The sequence below is a fragment of the Adiantum capillus-veneris genome, chromosome 23 (assembly GCF_014529385.1).
Source record: "Adiantum capillus-veneris isolate H3 chromosome 23, ASM1452938v2, whole genome shotgun sequence".
NCBI lineage: Eukaryota > Viridiplantae > Streptophyta > Polypodiopsida > Polypodiales > Pteridaceae > Adiantum > Adiantum capillus-veneris.
This window is the reverse complement of record NC_140953.1, coordinates 116,369,440-116,397,184: the sequence shown is the minus strand read 5'-3', so window position 1 is coordinate 116,397,184 and position 27,745 is coordinate 116,369,440. Positions and strand designations below refer to the sequence as shown.

The window sequence follows — 27,745 nt, the reverse complement described above, 5'->3', positions numbered from 1 at the left end:
CACGCATAGACTCGCACTCGCACTTCGAGTGTACGCAGAAGGGTTTCACAATTTCCAATTACTGAGCAGCTACAGAAGCTTCTCTCTCTCTCTCTCTCTCTCCCCCTCCCACCTCCTCTCCTCCCCTCTTCTCACTCACATACACACACACTCCCACACGCACCCATCCACCAAAGCTCAAACCCACCCCACCCTAGCGTTTTGCATGCCCTTGCGTTATGCAGATGTGCGTTACACAAGCCTCACAAACAGCACACACAGACACATGAGCGCATGCATGCGCTTGCACTCCGCCGCAGAAGAAAGAATCCCTATTTGCAGCAGACCCCTACTCAGAGTCATTGGAGCTGCAGGACAAGCTGGGGACGGAGTCTTAGAGAATGCTGAAGAGATTGCTTACTCGCAAGAGCAGGGGTGGTGTACCATTGTACCTCAACATCTACGATATCACCCCCATCAACGGATATCTTTACTGGCTGGGCCTCGGCATTTATCATTCTGCTGTCGAGGGTGCGTTTTCTTGTGTATGAACTTGAATCTTAGAGTTTTAAACCATGCAATCAACAGAAATGGCGTCGTTTGCTTTAGAATTCTGGCAATTCCGTGTTTGCAGATCATTTGGATAAAGAAAGAGTTAGGTTCTCTGGTATCTAGAGACGGCGCCTCTTGCCAGTGCGAGCACGTGCACATCAACATCCCTTATTAGGCCAGCCAAAAATTGAGTTTACTTGCCTGTGTGCGTTATCCCACTACTTAAGTGCATCGGACTAGAGGTCAAGGCTGGATAATTTCCATGCGTTAATTATAATTATGGCCTTGTCACTATGTCCCTGATACTGCTCCAACATTACTGCCAGACGATTGTCTTTTGCTATGGAAGAAATGCTGTCTACATGGTCAGTGACCATATACTGCCCATGGTCAATATGGTAAACACGTTCAGTGGATGCACACACACACACACACACACACACACACACACACACACACACGCACACGCACACACACGCACGCACGCACGCACGCGCACACACAGAGAGAGAGAGAGAGAGAGAGAGAGAGAGAGAGAGAGAGAGAGAGAGAGAGAGAGAGAGAGAGAGAGAGAGAGAGAGAGAGAGAGAGAGAGAGAGAGAGAGAGAGAGACTGCCATGGCGCTACCCTGTGGAAAAGACCAGCTTCAGTGTGCAGCCTGCCGCATGGATGAAGGCCAACTTCAGTGCTCCCTGCTAATTGTCACTCCTGCTGTCCTTCCTTCGCCTGCCGTGAGCGACTCAGCCTCTACAACTGTCACGCTGCAGCCCTGGACCACCTTCTGTGCTTCAGCTTTGACCTTGCCCTGGGTGGCTGATGGTGTTGCATTTCCTACTGATTTGCTGCCTGCTTGACAGGCGGTCTTGGCCTACCGTTCAACCCTGCGGAGTGACTCCCCTCTTGTGCAAACCCGCTAAACTAGATTCACCCTTGCTGAATTTGGGGTTCTATCGGAGTAGACTATGCTAAACCGAATGCTTCAAGGTAAAGTTCCAAAATCTGAGGAGTATCTCCTAGGTCCTCCACTGGACATCACATGACAAATCATAGATTTTTTTTTTTTCAAATCTCAGACCATGATTGCCAGCAACGTATTTAGCAATCGTATCTAGATCCATTCCGGACCTCAGTGATGCCCGACTAACTAATCCTTATTGCGATCATGTCTATAGAGATTTATGAGACCGAAATGCTGCAGTCACTTCGTCTTCCAGTTCTTGCACTCAAACAAGTCAAACGAGAGAGTACAAATCAATCATATTCACTTTCGGGAATTCATACAGTAGAATACTGTTAGCCTATTAGTATCCCTGAAACCCAAAGGGGACATCAGTGACCTTAATCAAATCGAGGTAATCTGTTGACAAAGGAGCAGAGTGACTCCCCTCTTGTGCAAACCCGTTGCACTAGATTCACCCTTGCTGAGTTCAGGGTTCTATCAGAGTAGACTATGCTAAACCGAATGCTTCAAGGTAAAATCTGAGAACTATCTGCTAGGTCCTCCTCCTCCATCCACTTCGCATCTAATGCCGGATAGTTCTTGAATTTAACGAAGAACCGCCGAATCACTTCACCTTTCATCTTTCTTTCCTTGTGTGCCAAAATCTATTCAAGAACGAGTATCTCCTCGCTTTCCTCCACTTCAGGTTGCTCATAAGGCTCCCTATGAACTGACACATCACCTTTAAAAGGTTTCAACACATTCACATGGAATGCATTGTGAATCTTCCAAGTATCTGGCAACTTGAGTCGAAAGGAGGTATCATTTATCTTTTCTTTAATCTGGAAAGGGCCATAATATCTCATGCTAAGCTTTGGAAAAAGCCGCTTCTGTCCCTTTCGTTTTCTTAGGTGTGCCTTCTCAAAACGTAAGAGCACCCAATCGTCTTTCTTTAATTTCAAATGTCGTCGATGTTGATCTGCTGCCTTCTTATGTCGTTCTTGAGATTTCTCTAAAGCCTCCCGGACCTTGACAAAAGCAGTGTCCAAGTCCCTTGTGAACTTGTCGACTTCAAAAATCTTGTCTTTAGTGCTGAGGCAGGGTGGAACCTTTGAAGCACCTTGAATTATCTCAAATGGCGCCTTCTCCGTCGAAGAGTGAACCGTGTTATTGTAGGCAAATTCCACCAAAGGCAAATCTTTTGATCAGAGATATAGGACTTCAATAAATCCAGAACAATTGAATTTACAATCTTAGATTGCCTATCTGTCTGCGGGTGGAATGATGACGAGAACTGCAACCGTGTGCCAATGTTCTCCCAAATAGCCCTTCAAAACAAACTCGTGAATCGGGAATCTCTGTCTGAGACTATTGTCTCAGACATGCCATGTAATCGAAATATCTGTGCAATGAACAGTCTCACTAAATGGTTCAGCTTGACTGTTTTCTTCATTGGAATGAAGTGAGTTTGCTTGCCAAATCTGTGAATGACAGTCCAAATGCCATCGTGCCCTCTCTGTGTCTTCGGGAGATCAAAGATGAAATCCTTTGCAATACTTTCCCAAGGGCGGGTGGGAATGGGTAAAGGATGTAGTGATCTGTGTGCCTTATGCCTATCAAACTTGACCTTCTGGCATACTAAACAACTCGTCCACATCCTTCTTGAGTCTCGGCCAAAAGAAATAACGCTCCACACCCTTCAAGGTGGTATCAATGCCGCGGTGACCCATAAAAGGTGGACAATGGCACTCACTCAAAACCTTTTCCCTTAACGGCTGGGTAACACACAACATCGTTTTCTTCATTAAGTAGCCATCCCGTATGGAATACCTTGCCACTATCTCCCCATTCTGTATTCATGTGAAAACATCGGAAAAATCCGGATCGGTGGCGGATTGATCAACCATATCTCAAAGCTTCTATGATGAATCACGGAAATAGCCAAGACTGGCGGCTTCAGAGACAATGCATCTTCCACTAAGTTTTTTTGTCCCTGAACATGGACAATCTGGAAGTGAAAATATGACAAGATATCAGCCCATCGCATCTGCTTTTCCGAAAGCTGCTTTTGTGACAAGAAGTAGCGTACGCCATAAACTCTGATGATCAATAAAGATCGTGAAATCGGTTCCGAGTAGGTAATGTCGCCATTGAGTAAGAGCATGGATCATTGCCAATAGCTCTTTCTCATAAATTTGTGCTATCAATTCTGGCCTTGAAAACAATCTGATTTCATAAGCGATCACATGGCCTTCTTGTATTAAGACCCTTCTTGTATTAAGACCGCTCCCAGACTACGACCACAAGCATCACAATAAATTTCAAATGGCTTTTGCAAGTCTGCCAAAGCCAACACTGGTCCAGTAGTCAGTTTTTCCTCAAGTGTCTGAAAGGTGAAGTCACCTCTCTCGGTCCCCACGAGAAAAAGACCTCTTTCTGAGTCAAAATATGCAATAGGGAAGCTACCTCTGCAAACTTCCGAATGAACCGCTGATTGTAAGAACGCAAGCCCAAGAAGCTTCTTACTTCGTGAACATTCTTCAAGTCTGGTCAATCGCATACAGTCTCAATCTTTTCTGTAATCCTGTTGCTGAGACGATGTGTCCTAGAAAGTGTATTTCCGGCAAGAAACTCGCTCTTCTTGGCATTGATAACCAATTTGTGATCACGCAATGCTTGAAAGACATGTAGCAGATGGTGTCGATGTTCTGCTTCATCCTTGGAGAAGACATTAATATCATCAAAGAGAGTGCCCACAAAAGATCGATACTCTCGGAAAATCCTATTCATCATTCGATTAAAAGTCGTTGGAGCATTGATAAGTCCAAAAGACATCACCAAAAATTCATATAAATCAAAGCTTGTCCGAAAGGTTGTCTTGTAGACATCTCTCGGAGCGATTCTGATATGATGATATTCGCTTTTCAAATCAATCCTGCTGAAACAAGAGGATCCTTGAAGTCGGTCAAGAATATCATCGATTCTTGGAATCGAAAATTTGTTCTTGATAGTGATTTTATTGAAGGCTTTAGAATCAATGCACATTCTCCAAGATTCGTCTTTCTTTAGTATCAACAAAACCGGAGAGCAATAGGGTGAAGTACTCGGCTGGATAAGACCCTTTTCAAGGTCTTTCACTTGGTTCATGATTTCTTCATTTTGGGCTCGGCTAACACGGTAAGGTGGCCGGTTTGGTGGTGTGCTTCCAAGAATCAGATCAATAGTATGGTCCTCGGGACGAGATGGGGGTAACTCGCCTGGCAGGCCTTTAGAGAAACAATCAGCATGTGTGGGGAGAAAATCTTGGCGTTCTTTGTCTAGTTCAGACATGGTCGTTCGATGTTCATCATAATTCTTTCAAATAAATCGAGTAAACAAAAAGATTGGATTTTATTAATTTTGAAATGGCTGAAGCCGATACATTAGGGACGGACTCGCCCTTAAATTTTACATCTAATATAATTTTTTTGCCCATATCATTTGTCAAAGTCACTTTCTTGGCCCGATTGTTGACCACGGCGTTGTTTCTATGGTGCCAAGGGACTCCTAGGAGGACGTCACACCCTTTCCAAGGCATGATGTAAAAGTCCTCGTACCCTAAATACCCCTGACAATGCAAACGAAGTTTGCCAATAACAGGTGTAATGGCTACGTCCTGTCCGCGTGTTGCTAGAATTGCTTCCGCCGGTGGCCCCATCCAGTCGGGCGTAATCTCGAGCCGCGCCGCCAATTCAGGTGAAATGAAGTTGGCCTTGGCTCCTCCATCCAAACAAATAAGGGCTTCTTGATCTTTCACTTTGCCCCAAGCTCGACAAAGTTCTGTACTTTCATCTATCTGGCTTGGGTTGGTTCTCATGCAATCCGGTACCAGTCCTGCTTTCATCTTGCCTTTTCTGCCACGTTCCTCTGTTGCTCTAGTACTCTCTCGCCTGTCTTCAGTCTGTCCTTGTTGTGCCTTTTTGGGGCACTTTGCGGAGATGTGCCCTTGTTCCCTGCAACCAAAACGCTTTCCCTCTTTGAGACAGTTAGCCCTTTCTCTAAGAGTCAGTCTGGGCATGTATCTTTCTTTTCTTGGGGATTGTTTTTCTTTCTATTTTCATTGTTTGAAGTCTGTCTGGACTTCTGAGTCAAGATTTCATCAGTGGGGTAGGTCACATTCCCCAAGTGTATCAAGAACCCTCGTTTCACATGACCCATTAGTTCTTGAATAGAGTCAAGACTTTTGTTCAAGGCAGTAATCTCGGATCTTTGTAGGGAGTCCACAACAAAAGCTCAATCTGCTCTATAAAGGTGACCTTCTTAAACGAAGAGGTCGGTAGAAAAGAATCTCAAAACCTCTCGCAATATGCGTCCAAAGAATCTCCCTTGGTCATCCGAAGATGGTTCCAAGCGGTTCTTACATCTCGTTCGTACTGCCGGGTCAACCAAGAAGAAATAAATAGCCGTTTAAATTTCACCTACTTGACTAGGGCTTCTTTCCTCAGAAGAAGAGTGGACCACCCGGTTCAAGCATTCCTTTTATAAAAGATGCAGCCCTCCTGATCATGGAGTGCTCTGAGTAATGCCCTCCAGAGAAGGCTATGTCAAACTGCTGAATGAAGGCCAAAGCCCTTAATGCGTCTCGGAATCCAAAAAAGGATTGAAATTTGATGGATTGTCCACTCTCTTTAAATTCCTTTGTCTTCTTGCTTTTATCTTTGAGGAAATCGTATTGGTTGGCTCTGTAAAAGTGCTTCTCTTCGCATGAAACATGTGTTCGTCAGAGTCCAAACTGTCAGAGGATGACTCCTCCATAGAGCTATCAGAAATTGGTTGGAATCTGAGCTATTTTGCCTTTTTCTTGTTCTTTCCAAAGCTTTGCTTTTTGCTTCGCTTCTTGCCCTTTTTGTCCTTCTCACTCGAGTCGGAAGAGCTAGAAGAATTGTTAGAAGAAGAGGAAGAAGAACTGGGTAGTCCTTCAAAAGGCACACGCTTCTTTTGCTTTCTTGCAGATGCAAAAGAAGATTGACGGCCCAGGTAAGTGGGGTAGTCAATCCCCTTCTTGAGCTTCTTCAATTGCTTTTTGGATTTATTCTTCGTGTCCAAAAGGTGATCGATCTGGGACTGAACTACCTCTTGAAGTTCTTGTTTAGTGAACATCCTTGGAGAGGGAGGTTTCTTGATTGCCGCTTTTATTGGTGGTTCGGTGGCTTTCTGCCACTGGGTGTGCACTTCAGCCATCGACTGATGGGTCAAAAATTTTGCAAGCTGTGGATCTTTAGCAAACTGAAGCATCTGCTTTGTGCACTCGTCAACCTGTTGTCCACGTTGCATCTCCAGAAGTTCATACTGTGTAGGCGGAGGTGGCCCAAACTCATCTTCTATTAAGTCGTTTGAATTTTTTGCGTTGCCTCCTCCCGCCTTAGCAATTGCAGAAGAAGTTGATTGGTTCTTTTCGGAATCCATAAATGTTGCGAGAAAAGGGATCGGATTTCCCGGTAGCAGAGAAATGGGAGTCAGAGGATGACTCCTTCGTAGAGCTATCAAAAACTGGTCGGAATCTGAGCTTCTTTGTCTTTTTCTTGTTCTTTCCAAAGCTTTGCTTTCTGCTTCGCTTCTTGCCCTTTCTGTCCTCCTCACTCCAGTTGGAAGAGCTAGAAGAACTGCCAGAAGAGGAAGAAGAATTGGGTAGTCCTTCAAAACGCACACGCTTTTTCTACTTTCTTGCAGATGTAAAAGAAGATTGACGGCCCAAGTAACCGGGGTAATTAGTCCCCTTCTTGAGCTTCTTCAATCGCTTTTTCGATTTATTCTTCGTGTCCAAAAGCTGAATGATCTGGGTCTGAATCACCTCTTGAAGTTCTTGTTCAGTGAACATCCTCGGAGAAGAAGGTTTCTTGATTGCTGGTTTGATTGGTGGTTCGGTGGCTTTCTGCCCCATTGAGTATGCACTTTAGCCATGGACTATTGGGTCAAAAATTTATCAAACTGATGATCCTTAACAAACTGAAGCATCTGCTTTGTGCACTTGTCGACCTGTTGTCGACGTTGCATCTCCATAAATTCATACTATGTAGGCCGAGGTGGCCCGTACTCCTCTGCGTTACATCGTTTGAATTTTCTGTGTTGTCTCCTCCTGCCTCAACGATTGCAGAAGAGGCTGATTCATTCTTTCCGGAATCCATAAGTGTCGCGAGGAAAGGGATCGGATTTCTCGGTAGTAGAGAAATCAGAGTCCGAACTGTCAGAGAATGACTCCTCCGTAGAGCTATTAGAAACTGGTCGGAATCTGAGCTTCTTTGCCTTTTTCTTGTTCTTTCCAAAGCTTTGCTTTTTGCTTCGCTTCTTACCCTTTCTGTCCTCCTCAGTCGAGTCGGAAGAGCTAGAAGAACGGTCAGAAGAAGAACTGGGTAGTCCTTCAAAACGCACACGCTTCTTTTGGTTTCTTGCAGATGCAAAAGAAGATTGACGGGCCAGGTAACCGGGGTAGTCAGTCCCCTTCTTGAGCTTCTTCAACTGCTTTTTCAATTTATTCTTCGTGTCCAAAAGGTGACCGATCTAGGTCTGAACTACCTCTTGAAGCTCTTGTTCAATGAACATCCTCGGAGAAGGAGGTTTCTTGATTGCCGCTTTGATTGGTGGTTCGGTGGCTTTGTGCCACTGGGTGTGCACTTCAGCCATCGACTGTAGGGTCAAAAATTTTGCAAACTGTGGATCTTTAGTAAACTGAAGCATCTGCTTTGTGCACACGTCAACCTGTTGTTGACGTTGCATCTCCAGAAGTTCATACTGTGTAGCCAAGGTGGCCCAAACTCATCTTCTGTTAAGTTGTTTGAATTTTTTGCGTTGCCTCTTGCCTCAGCGGTTGCAGAAGAGGTTGATTGGTTCTTTTCGAAATCCATAAGTGTCGCGAGAAAAGGGATCGGATTTCCCGGTAGAAGAGAAATCGGTCGTGCTCTGATACCACTATAACAAACTTGGACACCCCAAGTCAAGATTCTGTCTCGTGATACAACAGAGATTCACTTCAAATACTTCACAAATTTAAGAGTCGACACGGCCCGCGTTAGTTCCGTGCCAAGAGAGATTGGCCCCAAAGACTGGCGTCCCTTTTGGTATTTCTTTTATATTAATTTTTGAGCAAAGTACAACCGCTAGTGGGTGCTCGCTCTCAGACTCTGCGTTCAGATGCTTTGAGAAGTGAGCCCCTTGGGTCACTTATAAAGATTTACAAAGGGATGCCAAAAGCAGAGCCCCCAAAAGCATTAAACTCAAAAGCAATAAGCTCCAAAAGCATCTTGTTAAAAATCTGTCAGTAAAAAAACAACAGCGTTGAGTGCGGAAATCCGTACAGCCAGCCATAGTAAAACGCGAAAAATCCGTATAGTGCCAAGTCAGCCAATCAACGCGTTTTTGAGGTGTCTGTACTGTCTGTCAAAGCATATTCCGGGTGTCCGTACTGTCTACTAGTGCATATTCCGGGCGTCCGTACAATTAGCCACGTCATCGCGTCCATACAGTCAGTCTCGTCATCACTTTGATGTGTCCGGGTTGCACTACCACATCATCTATTTGTTACAGTGACGTCCTTTGAAGAATCCCTTGGTTCCCCAAGAACAATGCCGTGGTCGATTATAGGGCAAGGAAAGCCATCTTGAAGAATGAGAAGGGCAAAGAGCTTGTACTTGATAGAAAACTGAAAGGCGAGTCCGTTCCACTGGAGGAATTCCAATTTTTTTTTAATGTTTACCTGATTCTCTCGAAAAAATTGAATGATGATCAAAGGTCGAATATGTTAGACCTCGAAAAAGAACGACGAGATTTTTTGCAAGCCCAGGTTGATTGTTTTTTTGAGGGCTTACTAGGCGAGTTGCCTCCTTCACATCTTGAACATCACATGATTGATTATCGGTAGTACACCACCGAATTGGCCACTATAAAGAGCTAGCCGAGCCCAAAATGAAGAAATAATGAACCAGAACAGATCGATGATATACTTGACAGACTTTAGGGTTCTACTTACCGAATTGATTTGAAGAGTGGTTATCATCAGATTCGAATTGCTCCTGGACACGTCTACAAGACAGTTTTAAGGACGATTTTTGGTTTGTATGAATATTTGGTAATGCAATTTGGCCTTAAGAATGCACCGGTTACATTCAATCGTATGATGGACATAATTTTTAGAGAGTACCAATCATTTGTGGGCAAAGATAGATCCGGCCAAAATTGAGACTATCCGCGATTGGCCTCACCTAAAGAATGTTCATGAAGTTCGAAGCTTTTTGGGTTTGTGCTCTTATTATCGATGGTTCATTTGGAAATTTGTAGAGATAGCTTCTCCTTTGCGTATGCCGACTCAGAAAGGAGTTCCTTTTACTTGGTGATTGATAGAGATTCCAGCCTTTCAGACTCTCAACAAAAAGTTGACTACAAGACCAGTGTTGGCCTTGCTAGACTTGCAAAAGCCATTCATAGTTTATTGTGATGCTTGTGGTCGCAGTCTGGAGTAGTCTTGATACAAGAAGGCCATGTCATAGCTTACGAGAGCAGGATGTTTTCACGTCTTGAATGGGTCACACAGATTTATGAGAAAGAGCTTTTGGCAGTTATCCATGCTCTTACGTAGTGGTGACACTATCTACTCGGAGCTGACTTTATCATCTTCACAAACCATCAGAGTTTACGCTACTTGTCGCAAAAGCAACTTTCGTGAAAGCAGATGAGGTGCGCTAGCATCTTGTCAGAGTTCCACTGCCAGATAGTCTATATTCAGGGACAAAAGAATTTAGTGGCAGATGCGTTGTCTAGACAACCCTTGGTTCTGGTGTTACGTGCAGCGGAATGAATGTTGTATTTTCTCAAGATTAGTGATCTTTATTTCTCAAGGTTCCTTTTAGTTCTTAGGGAAGGAGAGAGCCTTCCGTCTTATGGAGAGTGCTATGATCACGAACAAAGTGAGTGGATATTGTGCGTGCAAGTGAATGAGACTGAGAGAAGGAGAGAGCAAAGATACGACACCCGAGAGGTTGTAAAACCCTCCTCCGAAGGCCCCACTCTCGTTGGCGAGAGTGGTCTACTTTGATTGCACAAAGGTGTACAATGCGTATGCAATGGGACTATGCCGATGACGACGACGACTTAGGCTGAAAACTGTGGATCTTCTATATGCTGAATTTCTTGGACTGTTTCGGGGCTGAATTTGGTTGCCTTTCTATGGTCCTTATGGCTGGAAATCCCTGGTTTGGCGAGGAAACTTAGGGCTGAATAAAAACGCTGAACTGATGCAAAGCTGGCTGCGTTTCATGGGCTGTTGTCGTAGGCTAAAAACGTTGATCCTGAAGGTTTGTCAATGCTGAAAAAACGCTGAAGGGGCAGTGTTTTCCATGCTAGAAAAACACTGAATTGACCAGCAGATCCAGCGTTAGTATTTGGCTAGAAAAACGTTGAGCTTTTGATGCTTGAGGGCGATAGGCTAATGTGGGGAAACGCCAAGGTGATGGCTCTGCTGCTAGAGAAGGAAAACGCTAGGGAGATCTGGGGGTATGGCGAGGTTGGGAGTCCAAAAACGCCAAGGTGATGAGGTACTGCTGAGAAGTTGCCTGTTGAGCGGGAAGCTCTTGCTGCCTCTTCTGCCAGAAAGTGCTAACTTGGGTTTGCTTATATATTAACTTAGCAAAATTGCCCTACCTACTTTTGTTGGAAAGTCACTTAAAAATAATAAGTGAAAATAACCAAAAATAGGAAAATAGGCTAAATGCACTGGAAAATTCCCCTAACTGATGCTAATGGATTCTGATGGGAATTCCGATGATCATGCTGTGTGCAACCGGAGGATATGCATCTATGCTAAGTGACTGGGCATGCACGGTCTACGAATAGACTCACAAAAGTGCGAGATCACTGCTAATCTAAACTGGTTGGATTAATTGAACCCTGCTGTGGTGTAGCTTGTCCACGGACACATAGGGTTGGGATGTGTCACGTGACATCTGGCTATTTCCGCGATACATTATCGTAGCTTCAAAGATATGGTAGATTAGTACGCCACAGATCCTGATTTTGCAGATATCTTTTACCGAATACAGAGTGGAGAGACGATTGCAGGCTAATCCATATGGGACGGCTATTTGATGTGGAAAACGATGTGTGTTACACAGCCTTTGAGTGAAAAGGTTTTGATAGAGTGCCATTGTCCACCTTTTTTCGGCCACCGCGGCATAGATACCACCTTGAAGGGTGTTGGGTGTTACTTTTATTGGCCGAGACTCAAAAAGGATGTGGACGAGTTTGTTGCAGTTGCTTAGTATACCAAAAGGTCAAGTTTGATAGGCGTAAGGCACCAAGACTTCTACGGCCTTTACCCATACCCTCCCGTCCCTCAGAAAGGATTGCCATGGATTTTATTTGTGATCTTTCCAAGACTCAAAGGGGGTAGGATGGCATTTGGGACAGTCATCGACAGATTCAGTAAACAGGTCCAATTCATTCCCAAGACAGTTAAGCCCGATCATTTGGCGAAACTGTTTGTCTTACAAATTTTTTGAATATATGGCATGCATCAGTCCATTGTTTCGGACATAGATCCCCGGTCTACAATCGTTTCGAAGAGCAATCTGGGAGAACATTGGCACGTGGTTGTAGTTCTTGTCCTCGTTCCACCTCAGACAGATGGGCAATTTGAGATAGCCAATTCGATGGTTTTGGATTTGTTGAAGTCTTATATTTCAGATCACAAGACTTAGTGGGAAAAGTATTTGCCCTCGGTGGAATTTGCCTACAACAACACACGGGGAAGGTGCCATGTGAAGTATTTGAGGGTGCTAAGAAGGTTTCTTAATTTCTAAGCACCAAAGACAAGATTTTTTTGAAGTAGATTGTTGAAGAAGCCTAGAAGGCCATCTAGCAGTTCAGAGGAGGAGAGCTCGTCCTCTTTTAACAATGACCATATCAACAAGAAAACCAAGGAGTTCAAGGAAGGGAGTCAAGCCGTCAGGTTTGCGACGTTTTCGCTACGAAGACACCCATCGAGCCCTTGAGTTTGTACAAGAGTTTGACGTCGCCTTCTGTGGAGGACGGTTGCATAGAACACCCCAGGGTGCGAAGGGCGGCATCTTACTTGAAAGGAATTGCACAGACATGGTGGTCTACTCTATTGTTCAACAGAGAAGCACCTGCGACGTGGTTAAAATTCAAGACAATTTTCACGTCTACTTGGATATCGGGTGAATATAGAGATGGCATCACAGCTTGGCATCACTTGAGAATGACTAAGAAAGATACATTGGACGGTTGCTGCCAGAGGTTTTGGGATACTAATTTACCAGAGAAACTAGATTGAGCAGTTTTGCTACGGTTTGCCAAAAGAGATTTGAGACTATTGTCTGAACCAAAAGTTTGACTCTATTTAGAGATTTATGGGACATGTTAAGCAACGATTTGGAACGCATGCCGGCTCATTGACTTATCCTACGGACAGAATAGTATCCACCTCAACAGGGCAAGAGTCTGTCAATGAAAATAATGAATCAGGGGAACTGGATGATAGCTCATCACAGGATTATGGAAAATTAGATCGATAGCACATCCAAACGTTCTGACGAACTAAGGGAACCAAATGTAAGTTCAAACTTCATTACAGGATTCCAAAAGAAGGGGATCAGATGATAGTGCGTCTCAAGGTTCCAATGATTGAGACTGACATGTCAATCATTGAAACCAGATGTAAGTTCAAACCTCATCACAGAGAGATTGGCCCCAAAGATTGGCGCCCCTTTCGGTATTTCTTTTATATTAATCTTAGCAAAAGTACAACTCCCGCGGTGTCACAAACTGTTGACGTGTCAAGCCTTGAAGAATGGAGCCAACTTGCAGATCATGGTCGAGGGGCCTAAACCATAGTTGACACGTACGGTCACGTACGATGGGTACACGTACGAAGACGTGCGGTACTAATCAAACTAAAAAAAATTAGATGTACGGTGACGTAACGTACGATGCAAAAAAAATCATGCGTCTTACACATGATAGATCAAATGAGTCATGACATAGACCTTAGTACTTAGTACTAAATACTTGTAACTTAAGTTTTACAAGTTAGAACATGAAAGATTTGTCCATGGACATTGGAAACGGCAATGTCCGAAGAAAGAAGAATCATGATCTCCAAAGTGGTGGCGGCCATAGTAGATCCGCTACCCTAGCCTCGTCGCACATAGGTCATGGTTGTTTGAGCCAATGCAGCCATTGGGCTCTTGGTCAAATGCAGTCAAGATGCAAAACAATCCCACACCAAAAATCGCCCCCACAAAAAAAAAAAGACGAGTCATGTACGGGATGTACGAGTCGCACGGTACGGTACGGAATGTCGAATGTGGACAACCTTGGCCTAAACCCTAAGTGAAGAGGCAGAAGCAGTAGAAGATGAATCTGGATTTTGCGTTGCCTTGTTGACGTGGTAGATTGTATGGAATCCCGTGAATTGCGTTGACATCATGACGTGGCACACTGTACGGATTTCTGTGTTTTGCGTTGACATGATGACGTGGCAGTTGTATGGAATTCCGTGATTTATGCTGGTAGCTTTTTGGCATTGTTTTTGGACCAAAAGCTTTTGAGTTTGAAGGTTTTTCATGTAAACTACTTTTCATAGGCCAAGGGCCTTTAAATCATAGAAACAGGGGACAGGGGGACGCGGCCCTAAACTGTCAGGATGTGACGGGGGACGGGACACGTTTTTCAAACGCAAGGGCGTTTCTCACAAGACACACGTCCCGAGACACGGGTCCTCGGTGACGAGGCAGCATATGGGCAGGGGGCGGGACGAACAAGGGCGCAATTTTTTTGAAATTCAAAATTCAAACTCAAGTGTCAACGGCCAGTTTTGGGGGGAGGGCTTCCTATTTAAGGACACACAAGCCTTAGCCTTGGCAAGCCTACCCTTTAAGTCCCATCATCCGTGGGCCATCTCTCTCTCTCTCTCTCTCTCTCTCGCCCCCCCCCCCCCCCCCCCCCCCCCCCCTCTCTCCTCCTCTCCAAGTCGAAACTTTGGAGCCTACCCCTCTCTCGTTCTCTCCGAGCTTGAAGGCTTGAGCCTTGAACCTTGGCCCTTCAACTTTGAAGCCTACCTACTACCTAGTGTTTTTTAAAGCGCGTCGCCTGTCACGCCCCCTGTTTTGCCACGTCCCCGTCCTCGTTTGTGAGACGTGCCACGTCCCCGAGACCCGTCCCCGTCCCTATGTGACTATGCTTTAAATATGTGCTAAGGGCTCATTCTCTGGCATGCTTCCTGGAGAAGGTGCAGAGTTTGGAGTATTGGCTTGTACTGTGTTGATGTAATATAAAGAAATACCGAAAGGGGTGCCGAGGTGTGGGGCCAATTCTCTCTGGGGTGGAATTCCGCCACTCTGTGTCGCGTGTCGTCCCCCTCCCTCTCTCAGTTCAGTTGTTATTGAAGTGCTAAAAGTTTGTTCAGTCTGTTCTTTTCTATTGGCACGTGGTGCCCGTCTTGTGACACGCGGGTCCTCGCTCTCAGACTCTGCATTTAGATGCTGTGAGAAGTGAGGCCCTTAGGGCTCTTTTATTCTTACAAGGGATGGCAAAAGCAGAGCCCCAAAAGCTTCTAAACTCAAAATCAAACAGTCCCAAAAACTTCAAACTTAAAAGCAATTAAGTCCCAAAAGCTTCTCGCTCTGTGTGTTGCTATTGATTTCTCGCTTGGAGTGTCCAAGCTTGTAACAATGGTATCAAAGTTCAGAAAGATTCTTCTTCTACGGATCATATCCCTTTAGTAGTACACATGGGTTCTCACGAAAAATCTGACACAAACAACACCCCCCTACGAGGAAGTGAAGAAAAGATGAAAGTCGGTGCGGGAACTAAAGAAATCAACAATGATTTAGACAAATTTCCGAGAGGGAACTTTGCTAGAGCGGAGTACAAACGTCAACTGCACGTTGACAAGTATGTAAAAAGATTGATGAAGTAAACCCAAAACCCTAAATATATGAAGCATTTCAACACTCACCCAATGGATGAGATTCACTCAAGATGGTTAGAGACCATTGATTCTCCCATGAGAACAGACAGAAGAAGCAGGGAATAAGCAAGAAAAGGAGATTTTGGAAAACGTCTAGAAGGCATGGGAGGCCATCTAGCAATTCAGAGGAGGAGAGCTCGACCTCTTCTGACAGTGAGCAAATGAGCAAGAAGACCAAGGAGTTGGGGATCAGGTGTAAAAGGCTTGGACACTCCAAGCGAGAAATCAATAGCAACACAAACAAAAACTTCAAAATCACTGAACTTTAATAGAGAGAGAGGGGGAAAGAGTCGACACGGCCTGGCGTAGTTCCGTGTCCAGAGGTATTGGCCGCCCCTTTCGGTATTTCTTTATCATTAATCATTGCCAAGTACAACTCCCAAGGGAACTTTGCTATCAGACTCTGCATCCAAATGCCCTGAAGAGTGAGGCCCCTTGGGTCTATTTATTCTTACAAGGGATGCCCCAAAAGCATTAAACTCAAAAGCAAATTGTCCCAAAAGCATTTGGTCCCAAAATCTGCCATAAAAAGCAGCCAGTACAAAGTACGGAATTCGGTATAGCTTGCCACGTCATCAACTGTCAGCGCATAACACGAAAATCTGTATTGTTTGCCACAGCAGCCCGTCAACGCAAATCTCGAGTCTGTCCGTACAACCTTTCCTATGTCCCGAGCAATACTGCCATGTCATTGTTTTGTGACATACCCCCATCTTGAAAGAATTGTAATCGCTCTTGATTATGCGTGCAAAACAGACAGGGGCCATTAACCAGCTCAGTAGACACTGACTCTAAGTACCGACGCACTAGACAAACACAAATCTAGCACTTGCACAAAGATGACTCAGTCAATGCACATTCACATCATATCAATCACATAAAAATTGATTCCAGATCTAAGACCATGATTCCTGGCAACATATTTAGCAATCGCATCTAGATTCATCCCGGACCTCACTGATGTCGAATTAGCTAATTCTTATTGCGATCATGTCTATAGATTCTCAAGACCAAAATGCTACAGTCATTTCGTCTTTCTTGCACTCAAACAAAATCACATGAGAGAGCATAAAAATCATATTCATTTTCGGAAATTCCCATGTCGAAGTAGTTCTTTCATAAAGTCATCTAGTGTCACAAAGTGATGACGTGGCATGACCACCCGAGGATAGCCTGCTGACGTGGACATGCGATACGGATGATGACGTGGTAGACAATACGAATTTTCGCGTTTTGCACTGGTAGGTGCTGACATGGTAGCCTTTACGGATTTCCTTGAATTGCGCGGAATGCTTTTTGAGCCACTGCAAAATCACTGAACTTTGAGAGAGAGAGAGAGAGAGAGAGAGAGAGAGAGAGAGAGAGAGAGAGAGAGAGAGAGAGAGAGAGAGAGAGAGAGAGAGAGAGAGAGAGAGAGAGAGAGAGAGAGAGAGAGAGAGAGAGAGAGTCAACACTGGCCCCAAAGATTGGCGCCCCTTCTGGTATTTTGTTATGATCATGAGTCACAAGAGCACAACGCCCGAGAATCCTTTACTCTCAGACTCTGCGTCCAAATGCTCTATAGAGCTAGGTCCCATGAGTCCTTTTAAACTTACAGGGGGTGCCCAAGAGCAAAGCCCCAAGAGCATTAGATTCAAAAGCACTTTCACCCTAAAGCATCTGCACTTAAAAGCCTACACAAAATTGCCAGATAATGAATCAGTGCAAAACGAGGAAATCCATATAGATTGTCATGTGGCATTGTGAGCGCGTTTTACGGAATTCTGTAGAGCTTGCCATGCCATCGTTTTCATACAATGTGCCATGTCATCAATCAATGCGTTTTACGAAAACTTACCAAGTGTGCAAGCTTTTAACTTTGATAGAGTTTTAGGCCCCTCGGTTGGTGCTTTTATAACTTCCTTGGTTCTTCGGGTTGCGCTTCTCTTGTCCACTTTGCTATTTCTCTTCTAGTTCGGCACACCACGTTATCACTTTGTGACATACAACCTAGTATAAGTCCTTTTACTGCTCCATTTTTGTTTGTTCGTAAGAAAGATGGCTCATTGCGGTTCTGTATGGATTATAAGAGCCGCAACCAAATGACGATCAAGAACAAGTTCCCTATGCCTCACATTGAGTACATTTTGGAGCGTCTCGATGGGACAAATCATGTTTTTGAAGATTGACTTGAAGAGTAGTTACCACCAAGTAAGAATTGCCAAGCTAGACATCTACAAGACCATCTTTAGGACCGAGCGCGGACATTACGAGTTCGTTGTTATGCCGTTTGGTTTGGCGAGTGCGCTTGGTACGTTTAATCGTGTGATGATGCATATCTTCATTGACTTGGTTGGTAAGTGCGTGTTTATTTTTCTCGATGATCTTCTCTACTTCCTGGGAACATCATGCTATAGATATAGAGAAAGTTTTAGCTTGATTGAATGCTGAGCTTCTCTATATTGCAGCTAAGAAGTCGGGGCTACATCATCTCTCTCAACAGCATTTCGGCTTGATCCCGCCAAGGTAAGTGAGGTAAGAGAGCGATCTATGCTTGAGACAACATATGATGTTTTCTCCTTTTGGGTTTGTGTCAAGCATACAGTTTTCACATTAGACACTTTGCACACATTGTCGTACCATTGTCTGATTTGTTAAAAGGTATCAAGACTCGTCGTCAGCGCGCAGTCATGACCGATACCGCTAAGAGTGCTTTTGAAGTGCTCATAGTATTAGTGACAGAGGCACTATGCCTGGTCCTTGCCTCTTAGGAGAGGCCTTTTGAGGTTTGGACTGATGCTAGCAACATTGTCATAGGTGCATTGTTACAACAAAATAATCCTCTAGTGACATTTCTCTCTCGTAAACTAAGTAGTGCTGAGAAGGATTATTTTGCTTATGATACCTAAAAAATTACATAGGTTGATAATTTTAAAAGTGTTGATTATAGACACTTAATATGCATGAGGTCCGTGCAATTTTGTTATTCGTGATGGTTGGATTTTCTTTAGGAACTATTTGTGTGTGTGTGTGTGGTCTTCTCACAGAGCATCAATTTTGCATGACGTATATGATGCATTAACGGGTAGTCACAAAGGTATATATGCTATATCAGAAAAGATTGAACGATATTTCTATTGGCCAAAGATATGTAAGGATGTGTACAACTATGTTACCAAATGTGCAGAATGTCAAAAAGTTAAAGTCCCTCATGGTAAGCAACAAGGGCTACTCATGCCGTTGCCTATTCCTAATGGACCATTTGTATGGATTTTATAACTTATTTACCTCCTTCCTCATTTGCATGGAATATACAATGTCTAAATATCGTTGATAGGATTAGCAAATTTTGCATGTTAATCCTTTGCAAGGTCAATGCTATTGCACAAGTTGCACGATTGTTCATAAAGAATTGGTATCCATTGTGTGGTCTACCTAAATCAATTGTGATAGATCGTGATACAAAGTTCACATCCCATTTTTGGCGTGTTTTTTTTGACAATTTTAGCACTCCATAACTTTTTCTTTTTCAATGCATCCACAATTTGACGGACAAACTCAAATATACAACCAATTGGCATTTGATGTTCTCAAAGCATATGCTCATAATAAGCAATCTAAGTGGGAATGATATTTGCCATTAGTTTAGGTTGTCTTACATGATTCATTTTCTAATGCAATCGGTCGTACTCCATACGAGACAGCTTTTGGCCCACCATTTCAGTCTTTGTTGACTAGGTCTATTTTCAAAGTTCATGATGTTAATTCAGTTAGTCAAACCTATACCGGGGGTACTCCAACGTGTTACACTTTGGCTTAACAAGGTTCAAGAGTCCTATTCCAAGCATGCTATTAAGGATTGACAGGATGTCTCATTCAAGGAAGGTGACTAGGTGTTTGTAAGTATCATGAAGCAACGTCTCAGGCAAGTTGGTAAGAGGTGTCCATTTCGTACATATGGTCCGTTTTCTATCGTCAAAAAGGTAAATGAGGCTTCCATGCAATTATGTTTACCACCTTCTTGGATGATACATAATGTATTCCATGTTTCTTGGCTTAGAGTTTTTCAGGGTGATCGTCCAAGGAGCATTCCAGACGAGGAGGAACTCGGATATAATTGATGAAGCCAAAGTTATAATGCGTGAACAAATCCTTTCGTATCGATTCAAGCACGAAACAAAGAAATAAGCAAGGCGATACTTCGTGAAGTTCAAGGATCGAGGGACACGTGAAGCTGCTGGGTAGAGGAGGATTTTTTCATCGACTATCGAGATTTGTTAGCCTCACACAAGGAGGCCATGCAGTTCGGTATCCGTACCTCACCTTAAGGAGGAGGGGATGTCATGTGCAAGGTTGGATAAGTCCGTACATGCTGATCCGTACTGTATGGCACGTACGTATTGATCCTTACTGTACACGGATTGATCGTATCGTAGGTTTTTTTTTTTTTTTGGTTAATTTTATAATGCGGCCTCATGGCAGCAACCAGGATCTAGACATTTTCACAAATTTCAACAGGGTGTTTTTATTTAGGTATGCTCTATTAGGAGCCATTTTGGCTTGACATTTGTCACGATTGTGGGTCGCTCCTTATTAGCAATTGTGGGCTACTTGAAGCAATGTTATGTTCACACTTTTGACTCTTTATTATGTAGTATATACACTTCCATTGTTCAATTGTTAGCCAGTACTTTCATTGATGAATGCTTGAAGGTTTTTCATTGTTCTTTTGTCACCAAATACAAATGTTTAATGTATGTTTTACACGATCGTTACTTGGTACTTGGCTAGTGAATCTCCTGTTGATAATGTGTCTCCAAGTAATTTGCAGTAAAAAAATGTTCTCTCATTTACTGATTTTTTACAAAGGTACATATTTTTACGTACATAAAAAAATTATCCATACAGAACGACGTACTGTACGTACAGATACGTACCGTACATTACGTATGGTATCACCTTGGTCACGTGCATATGGCTCTGTGTGCCACATGGACATGCTTAATTGGATTCTAGAGCCAATTCTGTATATATCTCTAGGTAGAAGTTTCTAGAATCTTAAGAGGGTTAGTATCGGCAATTTTGTGAGCATGCTTGCAAGACCTGCATGTCCAGACGAGTCCATAAGATTATGTCACAATCTTGGACATCCCAAGATGGACATCCCAAGATGAGAATTTGACACGACACACGAGATAGAATCACTTTAAAATACTTCACACTTAAATCACAGTTCAATTGAGTCGACACAGCCCGACATAGTTCCGTGCCCAGAGGTATTGGCTCCAAAATCTGGCACCCCAAACATTAGTTTCATACGTAAATCGAATCTTTGAAATAGTCCTACTTCAAAATTATTCATTTGTAAATTCACAAAGAAAAATAATGCCAATTGATCCATAATTTTCTATCTAGTATCTGTTTTAGAACGAGTATCTCCTCGCCCAGTTCTATTTTCAGTTTGTCAGTCATTCTCAATCTTGTGCCTTTTTGGGGCACCGTCCAGATATATGTCCTTATTCTCCACATTCAAAACACTTTTCCGTTTGGAGATATTCGTCTTTTTCTTCTTTTGTCAGTCGAGGTCGTGTATCGTTTTGTTGTTTGCTTTTGTAATGACTTCTTGAAGGTTCATTTGATGGATAAGTCAAGTTACCCGAATGCATAGCAAAGCCTTGCTTAGCATGTCCCATCAATTGCTGTATCGACACAGATTTTTGTAACAAGTAGTAGTCTCGTATCTCTTTGGGCAATCCACAACAGAATCGCTTGATCTGCTGCTTGAAACTGATCTTCTTAACTGATGAAGGAGGTAGAAAAACATCCCAAAATCTCTCACAGTAAGTTCCAAAGTTGCAGCCTTGACTATCTGAAGATGATTCTAGTAAGTAATCACGTCTCGTTCGTATTCCTCAGTGAGCCACGATGAAATAAGAGTCTCTTGAACTTCAGTCACTTTGTCGGTGCTTCTTTTCTTAAGAGCAGAGTGGACCACCATGTCCGTGCATTTTCTTTCAAAAATGATGTTGCTCGTCTAATCTTGGAGTGCTTTGTATAGCAGCCTCCAGAAAACGCTATTCAAACTGTTGAATAAAAGGCTGAAGCCTTAGGAGCATCTCAAAACCTTGAAAAGGTTTAAATTTTATTGCCTGTTCACCCTCTTTGAATTCCTTGGTCTGTTTGCCCTTGTCCTCGAGGAAATCATATTGGTTGACTCTATAAAAGTGCTTCCTTTTTGAATAAAACATATGGTCATTGGAGTCCAAACTCTCAGAAGAGGACGAATCCTCATCCAAGTGTCGGGATCCGCTTTTCTTGGCCTTCTTCTTGAACTTTCCCAATCTCTGGTTCTTTCGTTGTTTCTTGTGCTTTCTGTCATCGTCACTCAAGTCAGAAGAGGATGAGCTGTCCGAGCTGTTAGAAGAAGATGAGGACGAACTGGACAATTCTTCGAAGTGTACATGCTTCTTCTGTTTTCTTGCATTCGCAAAAGAGGATTTTCGGCCCAAATAACGAGGGTAGTCAGTTCCCTTGTTGCGTTTCTTCAGTTGCTTCTTCTTTGCCCCCAAAAGTTGGTTGACTCGTCTTTCGACAATGTCCTCAAGTTCATCTTCAGTAAACATTCGTAAGATAGGAGGTTTCTTTAGGGCTGACTTTATTGGGGAATCGATGGCTTTCTGCCAATGGTAATGCACCTCATCGATCGAGTGCCGAGTAAAAAATTTGGCATATTGGGGATCCTTTGGAAACCGAAGCATCTGCTTTGCACAATCATCAACTTGCTGTTGACGTTGCATCTCCATCAATTGATACTCCGTAGGGCATGGAGGCGCGTACTCTTGTTCTGATCGTCCCTTTGAATTTTCCATACTTTCACCCGATTCGGAGTTGTCGGGTGTATTCGTTTGATTCTTGCGGGATACGTCGTTTGAATCCATATGTGTCGCGGTAAGAGGATTGGATTTCTCGGTGGAAGAGAAATCGGTTGTGCTCTGATACCACTATCACAATCTCGGAAACCCCAAGATGAGAATCTGACACGGCACATGAGATAGAATCACTTTAAAATACTTCACATTAAATCACAGTTCAAGTGAGTCGACACGGTCCGCCGTAGTTCTGTGCCTAGAAGTATTGGTCCCAAAATCTGGCGCCCCTTTTGGTATTTATTTTTATATTAATGGTCAAGCAATATCTTTGAATCTCTTTAGGCAAATTTGCAACAAATCAGTCCACCTCCTCCAAAAAAGGAATCTTTGAAAAAGAAGCAACTGGACCTATCCTCGAACTAATTAGTCTTCTTTTTCTTCTTCTCAAGTTTGTCATACTAAGTGGCTCTCAACAATTGATTCTGCTTCCTACCATATATGGTACCAATAGTGTTGGTATCACTGTCTAAACTATCAAAAGAGGATTATTGCTTTCTCTGCTTTCTACACTACTCCTTGGATTTACTTGCTTTTCTTTTTCTTTTTGTTCTCTTCGCTTCTTCCGCCTCTTCTCATCCTCACTTGAACTAGAGGAAGAGGAACCGGTGGAGATGAAGAACTAGCATCATCCTCGAATTAAACACGCTTCTTGGATCCACTAGCCAAAATCTTGTGACTTGTTTTTCTTCTGAAAGTGATTTTTGGATTTTATCGTCTAGTTGATCATTGATCTTCTGTTCAGAAGCTTTCTTCCTGTGAGTACAATTTTTGCATTTTTGCATATGGCTCTGCTTTGGTCTTCATGGCCCACTGGATAGGTGAATAAATAGCCTTCTACCCTCGAGAGTATACCTCATCAAGCGGATAATTCTTCAAATACTACACGTAGTTCGGGTCCTTGGAGTACTTGATCATTCGTTTCGCACAAGTATCAACCCTGTAGCTGATGCTTGTACTCTTCTCTATCGAGATTCTTTGTCGGAAACTTGCCATTGTCTTCTTCCGACTGCTTACAAAGAGGCTTGCTCCTGTTAGAATCTCCATTGGTTCTTTCCCTTTCTCCATTGAGAGTGGGGTGCTCTTCATCCTCCAGTGCAATCGGTGGGATGATGTATTCTTTGTCAGATTCATTGCTAGAACCATGTGTCCTGCAAAAAAATGATTGCATCCTTTGTAGAAGAAGAATCATCTGATCTTTAACAAGCTTGGACACTTAAACGAGAAACCAATAGCAGCACACAAACAAAAACTACAACTACTAAACTTGAATATAGATAGAGAGAAAAGAGAAGAGTTGACACGAAGGCTGAAGCGGCAAAATTCCTCTTCCTAAAGCATTGGCCCCAAAGATTGGGGCCCCTTTCAGTATTTCTTTCTTTATTGATGATCACAAGGTACAATTGCAGCGGGATTTCCTCTCTACAAGGCTCCCTAGCTCATCTGTCCGAGAGAGAGGTCTAGGCTCACTTTAAAGGTTATGTGGGCCCCTGAACAGGGCGCCCTCCGTTAACTTTTCATAGGCCAAAAGTAGAACTCGAAAAGCATAGCCCCAAATCTTGTGGTATTGCCATGTCACCCAACCAGCATGATTTGCTGCCCTTTTTTACGAAGTGTAGGCCAGCCCTTTTTTCATGTGCCTTTTAGGTAAAGCCTTGCTTTGCCTAATGTCTGACCTTTTTAGTGGGTACTTGTCCACTGGGTTAGGGCCATGTCATCACACTTGAGACAGAGAAGAAGGGTGGATGTCGTCTTCAAAGTGACAAGTCGGCAATGTTTTTTTGTAGACTCAAAAGTAGATTACCGAAAAGCATAGCCCCAAATCTGCACCAAATCTGGTCGTATTGCCATGTCACCGAACCAGCAGGATTTGCTGCCCTTTTTTACTAAGTGTAGGCCAGCCCTTGTTCATGCGCCTTTTAGGTCAAGCCTTGCTTTGCTTAATGTCTGACCTTTTTAGTGGGTACTTGTCCACCGGGTTAGGGCCATGTTATCACACTTGAGACAGAGAAGAAGAAGGGTGGGTGTCGTCTTCAAATGACAAGTCGGCAATGTTTCTTTGTAGACTTAAATGTAGATTGCCGGCCAAGACAACCGGGGAAAGACTGGGATTTTCGTCCTTGCGTGAGTTCGTTGACTTTCCACTCCATAGTTCATTCAATGCCCTCTTCTTTCAAAAGAGAGAGCTTCTTGTTAAATTTCAGCTTTGCTTTAACCTTCATTGCCGACTTGAGGAGCGGATTAGCAACTTTCTGCCACCTCTCTTAAAACTCTGGAATCTGTTGGTTCTTCAAAAATTCTTGCGTTATTTGGATACTTTGCATACTTCATCAACTGCTTGGCCCCAGTGCTAACTTGCAATCGAGAGTGAAGATCTGTAAACAGTGAATCCTCAATGGGAGACTTAAAAGAAAATTAGTCCCTTCATTTCTCACCTTGCCCCATGATCAAGCCTCTACACAGCTAGGCCAACTCAATCTCTTGCGGGGGTTCGAAATATGCTGTACGAATGCCCATGTCGTATAGTTGTACGGCCGTACAAATACTAATATGGTCCACATTTTTTTCACAATTTTGCAGGCTATGCCGCAAGTGTTTGGTCTTTGTGCCCACTCCCTAGGTCAGTTTCATAAGTTTTTAGGCCCTTTTAACTTTAGACCTAGGTATAGCTGTAAGTCATGAGGTAATTTGTATCGTTTTTTTATGGTTTTTTAAGATAAATACCGACAGACTCGACAAAACTAGATTATGTCACTTAAAAGGCCTTCTTTCCAGATTGCAGGAGGATTCTTTGTGATTAAAGCAGCTTCAATGTTTACACAAAAATGAATGTTGTAAAGTTGCTAATGATAGCCTGCTCAATAATTTTTTCTGGCTGTGCAGCACATGGGTTAGAATATGCATTTGGAGGGCACGATTTCTCCTCAAGTGGTATTTTTGAGGTTGAGCCACGAAGCTATCCAGGGTTTCAATTCAGAAGGAGAGTAAAGCTCGGAACAATTCAACTCGATTCGAAGGACTTCCGTGAGTTCATGGTGCAGTTATCAAATGAATACAGTGGGAATACATACAATTTGATGATGAAGAACTGTAACCATTTCTGCAATGATGTCTCTTTGCGGTTGACGGGCTCCTCTATACCTGGTTGGGTGAACCGCCTTGCCAAGCTAGGTGAGGGCATTTCTGCAGAAGTCTGTTTTTGGCACCGGAGTATGTGCCCGGTGTTTCTTAACAATAACTACTTGAAATAATGCAGGTAACCTTTGCGTCTGTTTCCTTCCGGTTGATCTCCATGTTACTACCCTTGCGGCAACACCTGATGACAGGGATGAGAGGAATAACTCCAGTATGAGCAGCCGTCCGCGCGTCACAGACTACTCTGTTAAGAAATCCAAGAAAAGATGCCGAAAAGTATCATCATCTACATCATCGTCACCAACCATGAAGGGCAGACGTCCTCCGTGGAATTGGAAACATCCTACCCTCTCCTATCTAAAATTCCGGAAATTGTAGGAGTGCTATAGCTGTAACATTATGAAGAGGACATGATACAAAGCATTTCAAAATTTTCCATGCTGCAATTGTAAAAGCAGTCTGCATTCACATCCATGTAGTTACTAGTTAAAGATTTGTTTATATTGCATGGCATCCATTTGCAAGCCCTTGGGTTGGGGGCATCTTAACATTATACTGAAGGTTTTCTTTTATAACAGGAGGTCTGCTTTTAGAGACCACTTACGGAAGATTTTGTCAATCAAAAGGTACAATTCTCTGTCTTGTCCAAGAGCATTGAAGTTATTGCTATGCACACCGTCAGTGCAGAGGTGAACATCTTCCCTTGCCTCACCCTCTTCTTGCTTTGAGGTTGCTAAGTGAGAGCCTTAATTAATTGGCATATCTTCATATTGCAAAGGAGGCTCTACAAAACTTCATTCCGGAGGACTAAGCAGAGCTATGCACAACATTTGCTTCATCTTAGCAAGCACCTTCACATGTGCTTGCACGTGGCCATCACCCTTCGGCTTTGTGCCTTGCATAAGAGTTCCATCCACAAAAGCTGGTAGCTTCAAAACCACATATGCACTACATCCAATAGAAAGCTTGCCAACTTGCTCAACACTTCTCCTTTATGCCACAAGCAAAGAAATTTACCATATGATTTTCTCAATTGTTAGATTCATCCAAGGTTTACCCATATCTTGCTTCTAGGTAATGACTTGTCCGTGGCCACTAAAACCACCTAGCTTGAAGCGTCGTACCCGATCACCGCCTTGCAATGTCGTCAAGGCGCAAGTCATCATCGGCTTTGACACCACTTGAAGGAGAGGGGGAGGGGTAGGGGGGGTGTTGCCCTTGTCACTAATTGACCCCTTCCCAGGGAGGTGGGATCAATGGCCCACAATAGGCGTCGTGAGGCGGGTGCAATCCGGGCCGTTCGAACGACATTTGAACTAGGTGTGAACTAAGAGTGAACTCGGAGACATGTGCACCACACCAAATTTGGTGTGAACTCGACGTGAACACGGTGTGAACTAGGCGTGAATTGCGGAGGGCTTGCACACCACATCAAATTTGGTGTGAACTTAGTGCGAACTTGGTGTGAACTAGGTGTAAACTTGTCCGCGACGTCGTGATCTATAAACTTATCCCACACACACCTTCCAACGAGCGCGCGTTAGCCTAGTGGTTAGAGTCAATCTCGTGGGGGAGAGGGTAGTGGGTTCAAGTCCCGGATTTGAGAAAGTGGGAATCTTTTGCATTCCATAGGCAATCCAACGGTCATGATCAACAAGTGATCGTGAGCCATTGATCCCACCTCCCAAATGGAGGTGTCAATTAGTAACAAGGGGGTGCTGCCTCGAGTGATGGTGATGCTACTCTTGTGCGAGAAAAGTGGTGCTCCCTCACATAGGAGATGGTGGAGTATTAAGGTACTAATATAAACTAGTGTGCGATGATCCCTTTACAGGGAATGACTATAACTTCGTTTGGAGAAACGTTCTCATGTTGCATTTGCTTAAATTAATCTAGAGCCAAGTGATCAGCCTAGCCTTTTAAAGTATTACTCGTGATCATAGCATTTCACATTAAAGATAAAGTGTGTCTCAATTGATCTCGAGCACGTCTACTCATTGTCCAAATCTTACAAGAATAGAAAATTAGGAGTTAGTAGATATACAAATTTTACATACATTGGTTTATATGATCATGATCAATGCATTATGTGCTCGCCAAAAAAAAAAAACCCATATATATGTATGTCAAGGAGGTGGCGCCGTCTTTACCCAATCGTTTTAAACCATAGCGAATGTGCCCTTCCCCCATGTACTTTTTCTCCTAAAATGTTTTTTG

The 27,745-nt window shown here is 43.4% G+C and overlaps 1 protein-coding gene across 3 annotated transcripts; it reads left to right on the top strand.

Moving 5' to 3' along the window:
* Positions 1-23: 23 nt before the first annotated feature.
* LOC147428417 (deSI-like protein At4g17486) lies at positions 24-26,136 on the top strand. Of its 3 annotated transcripts, none has more exons than XM_086497658.1 (4): positions 372-510; positions 19,538-19,860; positions 25,277-25,564; positions 25,650-26,136. In XM_086497658.1, exons 2-4 carry the CDS (start codon positions 19,806-19,808, stop codon positions 25,904-25,906), a joined length of 600 nt encoding a protein of 199 aa, XP_086353784.1. In that variant the 5' UTR covers positions 372-510; positions 19,538-19,805; the 3' UTR covers positions 25,907-26,136. The 3 variants fall into 3 exon arrangements, with proteins under 3 accessions (XP_086353783.1, XP_086353784.1, XP_086353785.1); XM_086497659.1 differs by having other exon boundaries at positions 389-510; positions 19,528-19,860; XM_086497657.1 differs by lacking the exon at positions 19,538-19,860 and having other exon boundaries at positions 24-510.
* The last annotated feature ends 1,609 nt before the right edge of the window (positions 26,137-27,745 follow it).

Bases quoted from the DNA above. Each gene is read 5' to 3' on its own strand.
- LOC147428417 (XM_086497657.1), top strand. From the start codon at position 381: ATGCTGAAGAGATTGCTTACTCGCAAGAGCAGGGGTGGTGTACCATTG. The intron at 511-25,276 runs GTGCGTTTTCTT...CTGGCTGTGCAG, and splicing joins TTATCATTCTGCTGTCGAGG to CACATGGGTTAGAATATGCA. The intron at 25,565-25,649 runs GTGAGGGCATTT...GAAATAATGCAG, and splicing joins GAACCGCCTTGCCAAGCTAG to GTAACCTTTGCGTCTGTTTC.